General features: G+C 37.4%; 1 protein-coding gene across 2 annotated transcripts in view; it reads right to left on the bottom strand.

Moving 5' to 3' along the window:
- The window catches only part of PRKD3 (protein kinase D3), a 43,413-nt gene that overhangs the window by 9,391 nt on the left and 16,719 nt on the right, over positions 1 to 17,303 (bottom strand). For both annotated transcript variants that reach the window (XM_066315934.1, XM_066315935.1), the window contains exons 6-13: positions 15,546 to 15,735; positions 12,843 to 12,920; positions 10,685 to 10,868; positions 9,058 to 9,181; positions 6,218 to 6,295; positions 4,294 to 4,570; positions 1,081 to 1,133; positions 632 to 704 (exon numbers count right to left, since the gene is read on the bottom strand). In XM_066315934.1, the coding sequence (XP_066172031.1) occupies positions 632 to 704; positions 1,081 to 1,133; positions 4,294 to 4,570; positions 6,218 to 6,295; positions 9,058 to 9,181; positions 10,685 to 10,868; positions 12,843 to 12,920; positions 15,546 to 15,735 (1,057 nt within the window). The remainder of the gene's footprint in view (positions 1 to 631; positions 705 to 1,080; positions 1,134 to 4,293; positions 4,571 to 6,217; positions 6,296 to 9,057; positions 9,182 to 10,684; positions 10,869 to 12,842; positions 12,921 to 15,545; positions 15,736 to 17,303) is intronic.

Raw genomic sequence — 17,303 nt, forward strand, 5'->3', positions numbered from 1 at the left:
TCATTTTTTGTGATTACATACTAAAACCAAGTTATATGCTGCAACACAAGGTTTTAAAAACTAGGTGATAATACTAGACTTGAAACCTAGGACTAACACTCTTGGCAAAGAATACCTCTTTCTACTTTCTACTTTACCCTGCTGAGAGAAATTTGTTTGCATCAAGTATGTCAATATGTTTGCATCCATATTGTCAAACCATAAACTATGTGTTTTTCTAATTGCTTTTGGCCACATTCTCTCAGGTGTCATTTAAAACGGGTATAAATGACAGCAAATACATGACTTCTACTACTGTAAAACACAAACAACAGTGTTAGAATATGCAATTTAAAAAAATCATTAAACATGGCCAAATAAGATTGCTTTGTATTTAACTGTGGTCAAAATGCAATGCATATTCTGAACTGACTAGAATGCCAATGCAAAACTGTAAATGCAAGAATTTAATTGTAAGAAACACTGTACATAAAACTGCAGAGACACGCAGCAAAGTAATCCAAACAAAACTTTTAACAAGATTAGCTTCATCTAGACATTCTAGTTACAGCTAAGTAAGTATGAAAAGGATAAATTTATCAAGCAGACATTCTACCTTAATAAATGCATAATGGAAAATAAAGCAATTTACCTCCATATACAATACCAAACTGACCAGAACCCAGCACTTCATCAGCAAATATTTGGTACACAGAGCTGATATCCTAATGCATGAAAAAAAGAAATCACAAATACCAGGAGTCATTAAAATATTCAGAACCACATTAGTTATTACTGGCTAGGCTGTAATTATATCTGGCATTAATCAAACTCTGTAAAAGGTACCATCACTACACTGAATGGAACGGGAAAACACAAGTTTTTCCTGAAGAAGATACACTGAGCTATACCAAAAGCAGGGACACACATTCATAAAAACTACCAGCACTGGCAGGTAAGTAGGTTACCTCCTGCATACAACATGGACTTCTTTACCTACAGTGCTCTGGTGTTTCTTTCTCATCCAGACACTGCTAGTACCAATTACTGTGTAATACTCAGATAAATAAATATCACTATAAGACAATGCACATGACTCACCACATTCTCCTGGACCTGGCAATTTGAAACAGAGATGCTTAGAGACAATTCTTCTGCAATAAAGAAGATAAAGCCAAGTAAGTAAATAAAAGAGGCAGACTTTTTCTAAAAAGAGTGGAAAAATGAAAATGAACAAAAATCCTCTACTGACTTCTAAACCAGTATCAGTAAAATTATTTCTTGTGTTGTTTTCCAGAAAATTCATGCTCTGGAACTCATTAAATAAATAACCCTGGAAGTTTTGCTGGGAATATTTGCCTGTTTTTTGTCCTATTTCTGATTACAAAAATAGTAGAACAATACAAGTGTGTACACAATAGACAGCTGGAGAACCAAAAGCAACAGCAATTGTATCATAGTTCATTAAATGAATAATGATTTCTGGTAGCAATAAAGAAGAATAGAGGCAAGAGGAGACGGTAGATCCCTCATAGTCAAATGAATGTGGCTTCTTATCTTCTGTGGCAACAAAATAGACAGAATTAATGCATAAGAAAAGGAAACAAATCAAAGAAACCAAGTAACAGAATAGCTGTTAATTAAAAAAAAAAAATAAAGCCCCAAATATAGAAAAAAAAAATCTTTGTTTCATTGATAAAGTACAGAAACAAATAATTCCTTGGAATATAAGGGCACATTCACATTCAGGAAGTGTTATTTCCAAGTATCAGATCAGGAATTCTTCAGTCTGCAGCAGACACTGACATGAATTTTTCACTAGAGGAATAACATGGATGCACAGGCAAGAGATATACCAAGGAAGGCAGGAAATACCCTTCTCTTCTGACTTCAAGGCCAAAGTAAAGTGTCTCAGACTAACGGACATCTGTCACTTGGAGTCTGTCTCTCTGAAGCCATTCCAGACCCAACTGGAAGTGTCTGTGTGAAACCTGCACCCTGACTTGTCAGTGGGGCTGGACTGGATGATCTCCAGAGGTCCCTTCCAACCCTAAAAATTCTGTGATATTATGTTAACTTAAAGGAAAAAAAAGGAATTAATTCATCTACAAGGTAGACAGATAACACACTATTGACTTACTAGCACTTTGAAAAGAGCCTTTATCATCCTAAAGAGAACTTTGAAAAGAAAGATGTCTGGCTTTTGCCACCTGTGCTTTATCTCAAAGAAGAAATTTACAGAGAGAATATAGGAACAAATACTGATGCTCAAAGTGACCCTGAATTCTCCATCTGAAATATGAACTCTGATATGCCTACTGATCATTGACTATAGTCAACTCAGTACAGCACTAACTACACAGAATGCAAGGGAAAACAAAGAAGTCAGAAAAAAAATTCCTAGAAGATCAAAAAAGCCTGCTGCAAGGTAACTAGAAAGTAAACATACAGTTTTTGAAAGTGTTTAACAGAACACACCGAACCCTTGTCCACAGATGGCTACAGAATGCAAAATAACTTAGAATTAAAGAGTGAATTATTCCTTCCAAATAAATGCATTTTTCTAGTGTCTGAGATGTGCAAGAGTAAGGGCTAAGAAGTAGTCACTTGTAAAGAAATTACTAATGCCACAATTCAATATGCAATCTACAGCAGGTTAACAGCTTAGTTTCTCTCTCATTTTAGCTCAGAATCACCCCACAAAGAAACACCCCACCCCAAACACCAGGTACATGGTTAGAGAGTCTTTGCCATGGGTCAGACTGGAAGAACCTCTGGCCACAAGATGGTATATAACTAGATAGTTTGACACTACAAATTCCCTGCTGCTGCAAGCATTTCAAGTGCTAGCAATGTCTCCCTCCTCCTTTCAGTCTTTTCATTTAAAACCATGTATTTGAAACATTTTTTTTTACTAAAATATAATCATCTTAAAAGCTCTTGAGATACATTTCATGATTCACAAACTGTAGGAAGAAAATTGATGAACAGACATTTTGTGGCCTTGTGAGACTTTAAAAACCAACCTGAGTTGTCTAAAAATATGTAAATGCCACTCTCCAACTCACAGTAGTTTCTTATACTCCTACAATCCTAAACATACTAAAATACTTCCTTTCAGCATCTACCACTGCAGTCCTATTCCCTACCAATGTCAATGAAATGTTATTATCCGTATCTGAAAAACCATTTGTTTTGGAAAAATCCAGTGTCTTTCCAAGTCTGTCAGCAACAGTAAGACTTAGGTGCTACTAGAAAATAGTTTTGGGGGGTGTATATACACACATGCACATATATATACACACACAGAGATAGATATATATACACACACATATATAAAACTAAAAATTGCATATCAAAAGTGGCATTTTATGTATACACAAAGTCAGGGATGAGGTACCACCTCACAGGTATGTTTCTTCACTGTAATTAAATACCAATTCAGTACTGGCATTTCATAGTTTACTATTTTAAACCACTGCTGCATTCGCAGAAAGTGCCTTTACCTCAGACTAGCATTTACATGTTCTTAACTGTTGCTGATGCACAGTAGCCAGATATCAGAGACAGAGAAACTCAGAATCTCCTGCAAAAGAAAATTTTACTGCAAGGAAATTAAGGAGGAGCTGGAATTCAAAAGGAAACTAAAAAGTGAAAGCATAAATCTAAGTACAGAATGAGAATGAATGTTGTTTCAAGGAATAAGGAGATGTCTTAAAAGAAAGAAAACAATAGGTAAGTTTAGTGGAGCCTTGGTAATGAATCTAATCCTACACCAGAGGAAAAAAGGGAGGGAAGATGCATAAAAAGAATGGGGTAGTTCCTATAATTACCCATAGCTCAGAAAAAAGTTTTTACATCACTGATGGCACTTCGCATCACTAACTCCTTTTCTTCTTCTTAGCTACTGATATCTCACAGAATTTAAAAAATAAACATATATAGAAGCTAACATCAAAAACTATCCAAATTTACTTCTTTCAAAGTGTATGCATATAATCAGAATAGATTTAGTTAGTTATGTATATTAGAAATATCTAATCTGTGCTCCCTTTTTACATCTCTGTGTGTGTTCTTAGTGGTTCCACAATAAAACTGCATTCTGCATTCAAATCGTAAATCTGATTCTTTACTATTCAAGGATTTGCCCACCCTCCACAAACCTGAGGTTCACTTTTTAGAGACTCATGGAAAATGATGCACCTAATACAGCAGATAATCAATACTTCACTCTAAATATGCACTTTTCCCAAAGGAATCACTACCATCAGCAGCTTCAGCACATGAACAGCAGCGCCTTGTCTGCCTGCTTACTGTGATCTTTTCCTTGTCCTGCAGCAGTGCAAACGCTAGGTTGAGGAGTGACTGGCATCAAGGCCTGGCGAATGGCTTTCTCCCAGCCCTGAGCTACGTCAAGTCCAACTCCAGAGGCAGCAAGAACTGGGCTGTGATGAGTGCTGCCATTGTTCTCGCCAACAAAGTACACCATCGTGTCAGTGATGATCTCAAAACAGTAGGGGTTGCTGCCCTGCACCACGTGTGAAAAATCTCGAGGCTGAGTCACCTGGAGAATTTCTGAAAGTGGAATCTCCTGAAGAAAGATATTAAAAATTAAAAAATGAAAATGCACATAATATTTTAATATACTAACACTCAAAACTTCAAGTTTTGCAAAGAAACCGAATCAAATATATCGAAAAACCAAAACGGGAACACCAAGCTTCATAAATAAATTCCAACTGTGCATGACCATCGCCCACACAGTTCTCTGAATTGCTGTATACAAGCCTAGACAGACCTTCAGGCCCACCACAGTTCTCTCTGTACAACTACTATTTTCTACTCAAGCTACATTTACATTCACCATGAAACACACACCCAATTGCATGGATAAGCGATGCACAACTAAAGAATGACCATTGTCCCCTTGCAGTTTATACAGCTTAGGCAGAGAAGAGCACAAGGGGGAAAAAGTACAACAGTAACATTAAGGAGAGGATGCAGTTATACAGGCCAATCAATAAGCACTGCTTTGTGCATCAGAATGGTTTTGAGTAAAGATTCTCTTTCATACAGACATTAGCAGATATTATCTGCATACAGGTATTATCCTCCACCTGGTCAGTTTAAGACCATGGTACAAGAGTATTACAGAACAGATCTGAAGGAAGAAATGGTTTCAAGTTCACACTAGCTGGAGGAGGATGTTCCACATCCATGGGAAGGTGCAGGTGCACATCACTTGCAAGAGTAGTGAACAAGCAGGTGAAAACCAGGCAGGCGTTAGGAGGATAAAAGACAGCAGTTGATTGAGATGAAGAGCAAATAAATGTAAAGGCAAAAACTGTGAATTACTCTAACAGCAAAGACAAACAATCAGACCTAAGCAGTTAAAACAAGGGATGCAAAGGGGCAAGTGAAAGGACTAAAAGCAGTGATATGATGGAGCAACAAGGAAGGAACATATTTTACCAGCTGTGTTTTGAATGCACAGGGCAATACAAGTATCAGAGAGGTCTGAGAAGAGACTGCATTGGTCAAGATAGGGATGAAAAGGATCTGGGCAAGTTTAGCTGGGTGTACAGAGAAAAGGCTTGGTCTTAGAGATGTTATAAAGGAAGAAGCTGCAAGATTTGGACCCCCACCTAAAGGTATAAGACAAGAAAGGGAAAAGTCCTGTTTACACATTCAAATGCATTTTCTGAATATTCCACCACCAAAAACAATCCTACACTGACAATACACTAGGCTTCATTTATACAAACATAAGGCTATACAGTAAATTTTTCCTCTAAATCTTGCTTGTAACTTTCAGTTGTACAGTAGGGAGTCATTTAATTTGAGGAACATTGAAATAAAACACATAAGCATGCAAACTTCCAGTCACTACTCAGAGAACACAAAAACACAAGCCTTCATTAGACTGGTGGCAAAAGAAATTCTCTGGTAATTGTGAGGAAAGCTTAATATGCCAAGTAATTCAGGAGAACAGTACATGCAAAAATGTAAGGAGAGACATACTCAAGGGAATTAGAGCAGGAGCTGCAAGCAACTTCTCAGAGTTAGTCTTGGTCCTTCTCACTTACAGGCTTTGGGCAACAATTAACCTGGTCACAGTTTTGGTTCAAAAAGAGATGGGAAAATGGAGATAATACGTAAACTGCTCACAAGTAGATTTCATATCTATAAAGCACTGAATATATAAACTGAAACATAATTATTATTCATCATTAATTACCTTGTAATATTTTGTTCCAGATTCATTTTGAAATAGTGTGAGGCATTTGCTGTCCAGTCTCCAGTAATGTCTTTTTCTCTACAAAATGCACAGTACAATTATGTAAGAAATAAAACTCTCTTATGGCTTTTGCTATCTCATTATTTCAATAAAAAATGTTTTACATTACTGTGATAATCATTCAAAATTAATCTACAGTTTAGATTACAGAAATGAAAAAATAAACTTTGGGAATAAAGACTTTGTTTTAATTGAAGAAGAAGTTCAAAAAATTGTTTCCATAAACTAGCAAAAATATCACTTACCTTACAGCAAAAGCAGTGATAACAGAAGTTACCTCATATAGGAAAAAACAGTTACTAGATAGGTTTTACTCCAGGTGCATATTCACACAAAATCTGAATTATTTAAATTTAGTGACAACTGTGGGAGTCATGCTTTCTCCCTCTATGCCCTCATATCAACATTGCAAGGGTTCAAGCACTGAGTAAGCCTTGTTAGTCCTTAATTCTTTTGTCAATACAGACACATTAAGAGATTCAAATGAAAAAAATACATTGTGGGGAAAAAGAAAACCAAGACAGACTAAATAGCCGTTTGCTGGAAGTATCCACCAACAAGAAATCTCCCTCACCAAAAAGTAACATGGATTAACCATTGTATATAACTGTCTTGTAATTTAAGCAGAAGAATATTCCTCAAAACAAAGAAGCTTTTACAAAGCTAATATGGCTGTATGAATCTAAAATACCAAGCTCATATAGTTAGGAAACTTCTTCCATTTTTCTGGGGCAAAAATCCAAGACACTTATCTCTAAGTTAGGATGACAAAGCTTGAAATAGTATCCTATTATATTTATATTTTATAAACTTTGTCGTGTTAAAAGCAAAGGTTTTGGGGGGCGCTTTTTTGCCATATTAAGCAGAGCTTAAATCACTTCAGTCAGGGAGAGGCTAAGTCTACATAAGGAGTTAGACAAAGAAAACTAAATCAGAAATGGATTTAACTAAAAGGAATTCCCAGACAGCACCAGGACAGTGGGTGAAACCAAAAGGGTAAACCCCTCCTTTCGACACATATGCTCTTTATTAAATCAAGAATCAGGAAGGACTTTGGAGGAGAGGAATTAAGGAAAAGGCTGGTAACTTACTCAGGGATTCAAAATCTGCCCCATACCCTACTCTGAGAAAGGATGGGACCAGGGTCAGAAAGAGTAAAGATGATACAGAAACTTTTCATTTTAAAGAGTGAAACATCTTGTTATCCAGGGAGCACAAGAAGCACACAGATGCTGCTGTTAAAATGAACCTGTCTGGAACTGATAGGAAGCCCAGTTGTTTCGGGAATAGGAAATAGTCTGACATTGCTGAGAATGGAACTGTCAAGGGAAATAGCCGATGTTGTAATGCTCAATACGGAAGTCTCCTCCCATTAGGAAGCTCTGTGAGATCGTTTGGCTGGAGGTACCTTACTTTGAGTCAGGATACTCCATGTGACTGGCCTTTTTCAGTTGATGTCATCGAGGTAGCATCCAGACTGACAGATGGAGAAAATCAAACTAAGCTAAGGTGTTTAATCAGATCACTGTTGTAAGGGGTGGTTAAAAAAAAGTCCATGGAAAAACATACTGATTTTACTGAAAGTTTAAATCAGAGCTGAATACCATGTCTGCCCTGAACAGTTCTGCTAGAATTATTCACCTTTGTCTGCTACCTGGCCTTAGCTTTTCCAGAGCCAGCTGATGATAATTGTGACTTTTATGTAGTTTTGGCTGTAGCGACATCTAAAACGCACTACATACTTATTTTGGATTGTAATTAATACATCTAGGTATGAGAAAACTGTACCTTAAAGAAATGGTTTTTAAGGTAGTTTCACAAAGACCATTTACAGCAGTCAGTTTAGCTGACAATCACAAAAAGTGAAAATGTTACAGTAATCTGAGCTGCCTATCACCCCTTAACCTGATTTCATCAGAACTTAAATAACTTTGCTTCTCTAAAATCTCTAAGTCTCTTTCAATCAGATGCCAAAGAGATAAAGAATTCAAAAGTATTTCTGCTGCTTTTCATGGACAGTCTCAATATGCCATAATGCTCTCCATGAGATCTGGGAACTTCTTAAATTCATCCTTTTTATTAATCTACCAAAAAAAAAGAGGATTCACTTCCTGCCAAAAAGAGGATTCACTTCCTGCCATCAGACGATACTAAGGAACCCCGTTATTTTGCCTTGCCTTCCTCCTCAATACACAAAACCAAGTAGCTTGTCTACTCAGTTAGGAGTTCATTACTGGCAACACCAGCAACAAACAACACAGTCTTTTTGGAACATGATGGCATACCCAAGGACATACAGTTAAGCCACAACTCTTAAAGTGAGTCACTAGAGGAATTAAGGGCTGCCATATCTACACATAACTATTTACAAACACCTAGATCATTAAAACAGTACTCTCAACAATTTTAGTACACATAGTATCTTTATGGTTTCCACCTTTTCATGTAGTAGAATAGAAAAAGCGACACAAGTACTACTAAAGAGAAAGAAGACACAAGGAAATTATTCCAAGTTACCTTCTCAGGAAAGCTGAAATACTACACATGCAATTCATTTGAGACAATGTAGAGATGCTTTTCTTTCTCAACAGGGAGAAGGAAAAGTACAGTTCAATCACCATATGAAGAATCTCAAATAAACTACAGTTTCTCCCTTGAACCAGATTTCTTTACAACAAACATCACAGCTAAGTTCTTTCAAATGATACTCTAAATCAGAAATAAAATACACTAGTTTAGAGAAATAACTTAATTTAGTTTAAGAAACTGAAGTAACTGACCAGGTTGTCTCTACTAGTATAGTGGACCATCCATCCTTCTTTCACCATTGTACTGCTCTTCCTCTTTGTGTGTTTGATTGACTGTACAACTCGCATGAGAGGAATATTATTGCTTGTTGAAGGACTAAAAAGAAGACACAACAGTTTAATATATAACAAGTTAAAATACAACAGTACTGCAAATATACTTGTTTTACACATTTAGTCCATAATTTTCAGTAACAGACAACCTTTTCTTCCCATACCCATTTAGGTGATGGATGAATTTGATAAGGCATCTGAGCTCCTACTAGTCTCCTAGGGCAAATACTGCAGTATTTAAGGAACAGAGAAGAAACACATTGGAGTGGGGACACCTACAGAAATCATCTTCTCTCAAAACAATCTGCTGAGACTGCTGGTCTTTTATGCTATTTTACACCACAGAAATATAACTAACATTAGCATAACTATCATTTCTTGTCATGTAAGTTGATTATGCTGCTTCATAATATTGTTGCTAATGAAGATCCCTATCAAAGCAAACTTTTAGCTTATGAAAACATAAACTGGGGTGTGTTAACTCAAATCACAACTGCACTAGAAGATTCTATCAATGCTAAAGTACATTAACTGTCCTGCAGACAAGGGTTTGATAATCTCTAATACTCTGAGAGAGCCATTAATTAAACATACAGTTTTAATAGCACTGAAAATGAAGCCAACCACCAAGGTGCCTGCCTAACACCAGGGCTCTACATGTGGCACTAACATATAGATACGCAAAAACAGATTGTGAGGTGGTTCCATAACAAAAAATGTAAGGATGCTTTAACATGGCATGCTGTTACACTACAGAATTGGCTACAGGATGCTGTCATGCCAAAAACCTGAACTGCTTCAAATCCGATCAGAAATAAATGGAAAAATCCTACTTAGAGGTAGATGTTGCTTCCCACTCAAGGAGATCTTTGAGCCATAAATCACTCAAAGTTGGGAGGTATCATTATGTGCTCTCTCTCACAAATTTGCTATTAAGCCCTGAGATACATTGATGTTTAGTTTGACTGAATACAACTGTGCCTATCTTATTAAGAACGACTAAGAAACTCAGGATGACACTACTCAGAATGACAGAGAAATAAAAAAGATCAAAATTGATTTAAAGAACCATGTTAATAGTTATGGGATAAAAGACTTCAGAAAAAATCACTTTCAAGATAAACAAAGCAAACTATTGCAGAATGTGTATAGACTATGATGCCAATACTAAAATATCCCAACTAATACCTTTTAAATCCACATATATCTAACAGTAACTAAATTAGGCTCAAGTCACAGAGACCTTAAGCATACATTAGCCTTGTTAAGCCATGATAATCTGGTTGTATTTCTTCAAGAACTGTCATAGCATGACACTTTTTCCAATTAGAAGAGACTATATTCTTTTAGTCTACTTATGTTTTAGATTTTCTTGAGACAGGAGAGTATTACAAAGTATTTTCAAGCTAAAAAAAAAAAAAAAAAAAAAAAACCCAGACAAAGGAAAAATACACTTTCAGCAATAAAACTGGAGTAATTGGAAACATTTTGCTCACAATACTGAGCAATGTACATCCTGAGGAAAGAATTCTATCCTATAACTTACCTGATTGTTTTGACAGCTTCCTCATCTTTGTCTGCATCAAGGTCAGATGGATCCATAAAAAAGATTTTGTCCTCAGGAGGAGAGGGCTCTTCAGCATCATCTAGAACTCGACTACCATCACTGTTCATTTCACTGCTATCAACTTCCATTGGCATATCCAAGTCCTGGCCTGGGCTAGCAGGTTCTGGAAGCAACACAAGTCAGACATTATTTCAAACACACAACTAAAAAAAAAAATAAAATAAAATCCTCCAAAACTCACCTTTTTTTTTTTTTCAGTTCACATTTATGGAAATAAACATAAAACTATAATCACAATATACAAAATCTTCACATTTTTGCTGTAAGATGCAGAGTTCATTAGCATTAATTCATTAGCACTAATGAACATTACCAATTTCATTTTGCTAAATGCCAAGGCAAGAGAGACTCAACTAAGAACAGGAACCATACTGAAGGAAACAGAAAGAAAAGCTGAAAGTCTAAACCTAAATCTCATTAAGTAATTCCATTCCACAAGTAATCAGAACAAAGTAACCTTTCGATGGCTAGAGATGACCTAGAGAACTATTCCTGTGCAAATGAAATTCTACATTAACAAAAACCCAACTCTGCTTTCCCTGCTCTAGTAGTCCGTAATAAGAAAAGTAAGAAATGGGGGGGGCAGTGGAATTGCAGGACACGAGAAAAGCAGAACAGATCTTATTTACCTCTGATTTTCTGCAGGCATAAATTCAGTGTTTTCAAAAGCTGTACAACTGGTACTGTGGAAAACTAAGAATTAAGACATAAAAATATCTTCGTCTGTAACCTTGTTATGGTTTTTTTCATTTGTTGGTTTGTGGGGGGTTGTTTGTGTGGTTTTACCCGGGGTGAGTTCAATTAAGATTGGGAGAAAAACAAAAAAATAAATTGCTCCTTATGACTTCAGACGAATTACATGAAACCATAGTTCCCAAACTATGTAGCCCTTAGCACCTTAGCATCACAAGGGCAGTAAAACCAGGCTGCAGCAACATCATGTTGCACATTGCTGCTCACCAACCTCAAGATCCAGGAAAGAGGCTGGGAGCTGGAGAAAGCTGGCATGAATGGATGGGATGTACTGTGCAATGGCAATAGATGCACCCAGCTAACACAGCTGCTGCCCAAGCCTCTGCATCAAGTTGTACAGTTTGATGTGATCCGCTCCACGTCACCAATTTTGTTTCACTAGAAAATGTGTGACAAAGGCAACATAACCATAGAATGGCTGAAGTTGGAGATTTTCAAACTTCACCTGGTCCAACAACCCCCTGAGTTCATTTCTCCAGTCTGTGGAAGTCCCTCTGGATAGCAGCACAAACCCTCTGTCGTATGAGCCAGTCCTCCCAGCCACCTGCAAATCTGCTGAGAGTACACTCTGCCCCATCAAGATCATTAATAAAGATGTTGAACAGGACTGGACCCTTTGTTGGCCCCTGGGGTACACCACAAGTTACTTGCCACTGATAACCACTCTCTAGGCCCACCCATTCAATCAGTTTTTAATCCCTATCTGCTCATCTATCCCGTATTTCATCAGCTTAACACTTGTCTAAAACTCATAAAAATACCCTAAGCATTCTTCCACAAAGTGTTCTGCGCACTCCTCTAATTCTACAAGGTTAATTCAGAAAGCAGTCCTACTTCATTGAGGTTTCCAGACACTAGAGTGGAGTTCTTTTGTTTGGTTTGGCTTGGGCTTTTTCTCCTTCCTCTTTCATCTCAAACACCTTAGCTAACTCTGGCCAGTAAAAATCATGGATATGAAAAAGTTGTAAAAAAAAGTACACGTCTTCAGATATTAATGTTTTAAAGTATATAATTAATGGTGAACAATGAGCAGACTGATTACAATAGATCTTCAAATTTTGTACATTGGGGTGACTTCTAGATTTCTCATTTCCATGAGCAATACCAAGCAAAGCATAGTGAACTTGTCAAGACTGATTAAGTGACATTTAAGTCACTAGAGTGTAAGTTTTACAGTGAATCTTTTTCATTTTCACTGACCTCCATGAAAAAAGTGGCAAGATAAATAAAAATTGTAATAAAAGATGAGGGGAACTAAATATTAGTGCATCTTATACAGCCTCAAAAGATGTCTCACTATTTGAAAGCATGTTTCTTATCTTACCTCCATTGAAAATAACCTCTCCAAGACAGTCTCGAGGTACTTTAGGTGCACAGCGTTTGTGGCAGTTGAACCGGCAATCTAAAACAGCAGATAAGTAAGTCCATGATACCAGAACCTCACTCCCACCCAGACACCATCATTTGTCATTCACTTCTTCCAACACAAACTTCAATTCAGATTCATTCATTTGCATGTAACTGAAGACACCACCAATGAGGTCACCTCCAGAGGAAATTAACAATCTTGTCCTTATGTCACATGTTGATTTGTCCCATCACTATTTATTATGCCAGTGCTTCCCCTTTCAGTACAAAATGGTTTGCTACTTCTGTAACTTTTTCTGCAGCTATTTTTTCCCTCATGATGTAATTTCTCCCATTCTTTCATTTGTTCCACATCCTTTTTTTCCATTGCTATATGATTTAACTGTCTCATCTCTAACATTTTTCCCTACCTGCCAACTAAGACTTGCAGAACTCAGAGGTCTCTACGATCACACAACTACATCAGAGCAAATATGTTCTGCAGTAAATCCCAAAGTCCCCTCTCATTCAAGTTACAGATTTGCCTGACTACTCAAGTTCCATTTCTTGCTGACACATGGCAGACAGAATAATGTTATGTCCAGATTTGGCCTGATGTGGAGATGCAATCTCACCTGGATGTGTGCCATTTCTGCACCCAAGGTATCAGACACAGCCTACTGAACGAAGTCCAGCAAGCGACATTACTGGTATTAACAGGAATTTCCTTTATTAGTAGCATCCCTGTGATTTTCAACTCCATCAACACCACGAATTTCAAAACTCCCTACTGCCTCCACACCTGTTTTCATACTGATAATTTAGCCTCTTTTTGCTATCCAAAGCAAGCTCAATGCATTTTCGCTTTTAGGCCCAGACATTATCTCTCCATTTTTAGTAGCAGATGAGCGAAATTCTGGAGCAGAAAACAATACTGCTCAGCTTGAGTGCCTAAAAGGATGCATCCTAGGAGACCCATGAACAGTTTTTTTTACAGCCATGGCTTCAGTCCATATTATGGAATACAATTACTTCACTACTTTAAAGGAAGCTGGAAGAAACAGAGACATTCCAAATCCTGTCAGGAAATTAGAAAACTGAGGCTATCCTAATAAATTAAACTACATTCAGAAACATTCCTGGATACTGCAATGCAATTTCTTAGTCTAGTAAATAGCTACAAACATCCCCTAGCGGCCTTTCAGCCCACAGCATTAGCATAATCCCAAACAGTTCCAAGGTCTAGCTCATAAACCAGAGCATCCTATGAGATTGCTCCAACAGGCAGTCTGCATAGAGCCACCCAGGCTGGGATGCTAAGAAAACTTGTTCATGAACATGGGTCACTCTGTCCCAGCTGATCTCAGTGTCCAGGAATGTTTCTGGGCACATTTATTACCACAAATACAGCCTTAGAATCTCAAACATCATCCTCAGAGCCCAAATAACAACCTGAATTAAGTCAAGAAATCCAGGTCTCTTATGGGTATTCAGAAACACAAAACTATTAAAAGACCCCAAGCCTTGTGAATGTGCACAAGGAAGTTGGTGGGAAACCTAAAGAATCTGTATGAAAATATTTTAACTGCTTGATATCAACTCCTGATATATTAAAAATAAGTAAAGGATCTTACTGCATAAATAGAGGCCTAACAGACACTTATTTCTATCCTGCACATATACATAGCATTTCTCTAGGCTTGTTTTCCATGCATAAATGCTTACAATATGCATACAAACAATATTTTTATCCAGCATCATTCAATTCCCTGAAACTAATGTGGTAGCCTCATTTGTTCAGCTGGATACAGTCATAGCAATTGTATATGGCCAGCAGCATCTATATGTTAAAATCACAAGGCATCTTTTTCAGGCTTCATTATTTTTGTATCAAGTGTATCCAAGAGACACACTCACTGGAAAAAATATCAAAACCAGTACAGGATGCAGACTTCAAACAGACAGCAAAGACTGCAAATAACAACAGAAATGAAAGATAAAACTACTTCCTTACTTACATGAGACAGCAGTATTACTAGTCAAAAAAAAGTTAACACAGCTCTAAGATCACATTTTTTTCTCTCCACTAATAAAGCCAATTGAAAATGTATTAAGTGACCTCTCAAAAAGCTGACCTTTGATACTCCCATTTGACAAACTCACATAGAGAACAACACTGACAGATCTGCACTAACTAGTAATAAAAAGCCAGGAGATCATACTAGTTATGTCCCAGGAACCACATGGAAGAGCCTGTGAACTGAAGCCATACATGTTTACATATGCTACATAAAAACCATGCAAGTTCAGCACAGGCACCTACCTCTAAAAGGTAATAATCAATATCCTGTACTAGAATAATACAATGAAAATTCACAGACTCTTTAGTGGTCAGTCTATGACAGAGATATTGAACAAAAGGAAGCATTTCCCATTTTTATTAATTCATAATTATCCTTCTAGAATTAGAGTATTTTCGATCTACACAATTAAACATTATTTTTCAGAAGAATGTATAATGCTCAGCTTTACCACAATGAAAGTGAGGGCTGCTGTGAACATCTGAAAATTGCAATTTTTCAAAAATTACACTTCCCTATTCTGCAGTAAATAGCCACCTAATTTTAAATACAAGACCTTTATGGCAATTTACTGCTAGGGCAGAAAATGAAATGTTTACCTTTACACTGCATTCCTTGGCGAAAAAGGCCCTTAAGCAGCCGTTTGCAGTACTGGCAAATGGTGGGACGAGTGTAAGAGTGAACAGCAAAGGTGTGTGGGACCTTCACTCTGCAAAGCACCATCTTATCCATCCAGATGGGGCGGCCACTCCAAGAGGGAATCCTCTTACTAGGTTCTGGGCAGCAACGCTGGAATAAAGAAGAAATACATCATTTGCATGAGAACAGTTCTACTGCCATGACTGCTTTGAAAAGTCACAGTATTCAGGTGAACTGGAAAAAGGCAAAAACTGCACCCATATTTCAAAAGGACAGAACGGACAACCCTGGGAACCACCGACCTTTCAGCCTCCCCTCTCTGCCAGGGAAGATCAAAGAGATCCTACTAGAAGCTATGCTAAAGCACATGAAGGACACGTGATTCGGGACAGCCAGTGGCCTTCCATGATGGAATGACTCCACCAGTGGAAAAGGGCTACAGATGTCATTTACCTGGAATTCTGTAAAGCCTTTGACATGGTCACCGCAACATCTTCACTCTCAAGTGGAGATATGGATTCAGTGGGCAGACTTACAAGAATAAGGAAATTGGCTGGATGGTCATATCCAAAGGGTAGTGGTCAATGGCTAAGGGTCCTGACAGACTTCAGTGACAAGTGATGTCCCTCAGGGTTGATACTGGGACCAGAGCTATTAAATGTCTTTATCAATGACAGACAGTGGGAACAAGTGCACCCTCTGCAAGTCAGTGGATGTCATCCAGCTAAGTGCTGCAGCTGGCACACCTGGAGGGACGTGATGGAATACAGCAGATAAGTTTGAGAAGTGGGTCCATGTGAAATTTATATGGCTCAACAAGGCCAAGTGCTGGCACTGCACCTAGTTTGGGGCACCTCCCTGTATGAACACAGCCTGGGGATCCGTGTCAGCCCTACTGGGAAGCACTTGCGGCTCATGGTGGATGAAAAAAAATGTCAGTGGGGCCGTAAGGGAAGTGTTGGCTCTGGAAGTGAACAGACAAGAAAGCAATCTGGCCAAGAAGCTTTAAGAGGACATTCTAGTACTGTAAAACAAAACCATGGAGACACCAGATGGAAAAGCCTTACAGGAAGCAGGAAGTTATGTATGAACCTACCTCTATTTCCACAGAAGATAAAATGCTAGAAATTCACTCATTACATTTATTTTTTAAGCAATCTGACAAGGTTCAGACAGCACATACAAACCTCCATATAGAAGGCAAAACAGAAAACACTGGAGGCAGGCAAACCAAATTCCAATTGCCACCTCCAACTATCTGTTTTTAAAAGCAAGGTACAGCATGCTGGATTAGCTTACTTAAATTAGGCAAAATTATTTGGAAAATTCAAAAATTATTTTGAAAATTAAATCCCCTCAAATAAAAAAATATTTGAAATGAAGTTAAAAGAAAAACTTTAGCAATTAAACCAGAAAAGGCATTGGGTAAAACTAAAAGGTATCAGAAAGGTACTAAACATGCACATAGAAATCATACAGTTAAATTTTGTGATAAATGGTTACAATTCTATGTTCACTGAATAAATCTTACCAGCAGTCATACATATCAAAATAAATATTTTTCATTACTCAAGACAAGGCTTTTTATAGCTTCTAGCTAAAAAAAATCTGTTCTTGAACTAGACTATATGATTTGTATTTTAAACTGTAGTAAGAATAGTTATAGTGTAAGCTAAAAGACGATTAGAAAAGACTAAGGCATAAACAAATGGATCTAA

Source organism: Sylvia atricapilla, chromosome 3, assembly GCF_009819655.1.
Source record: "Sylvia atricapilla isolate bSylAtr1 chromosome 3, bSylAtr1.pri, whole genome shotgun sequence".
Classification (NCBI taxonomy): Eukaryota; Metazoa; Chordata; class Aves; order Passeriformes; family Sylviidae; genus Sylvia; species Sylvia atricapilla.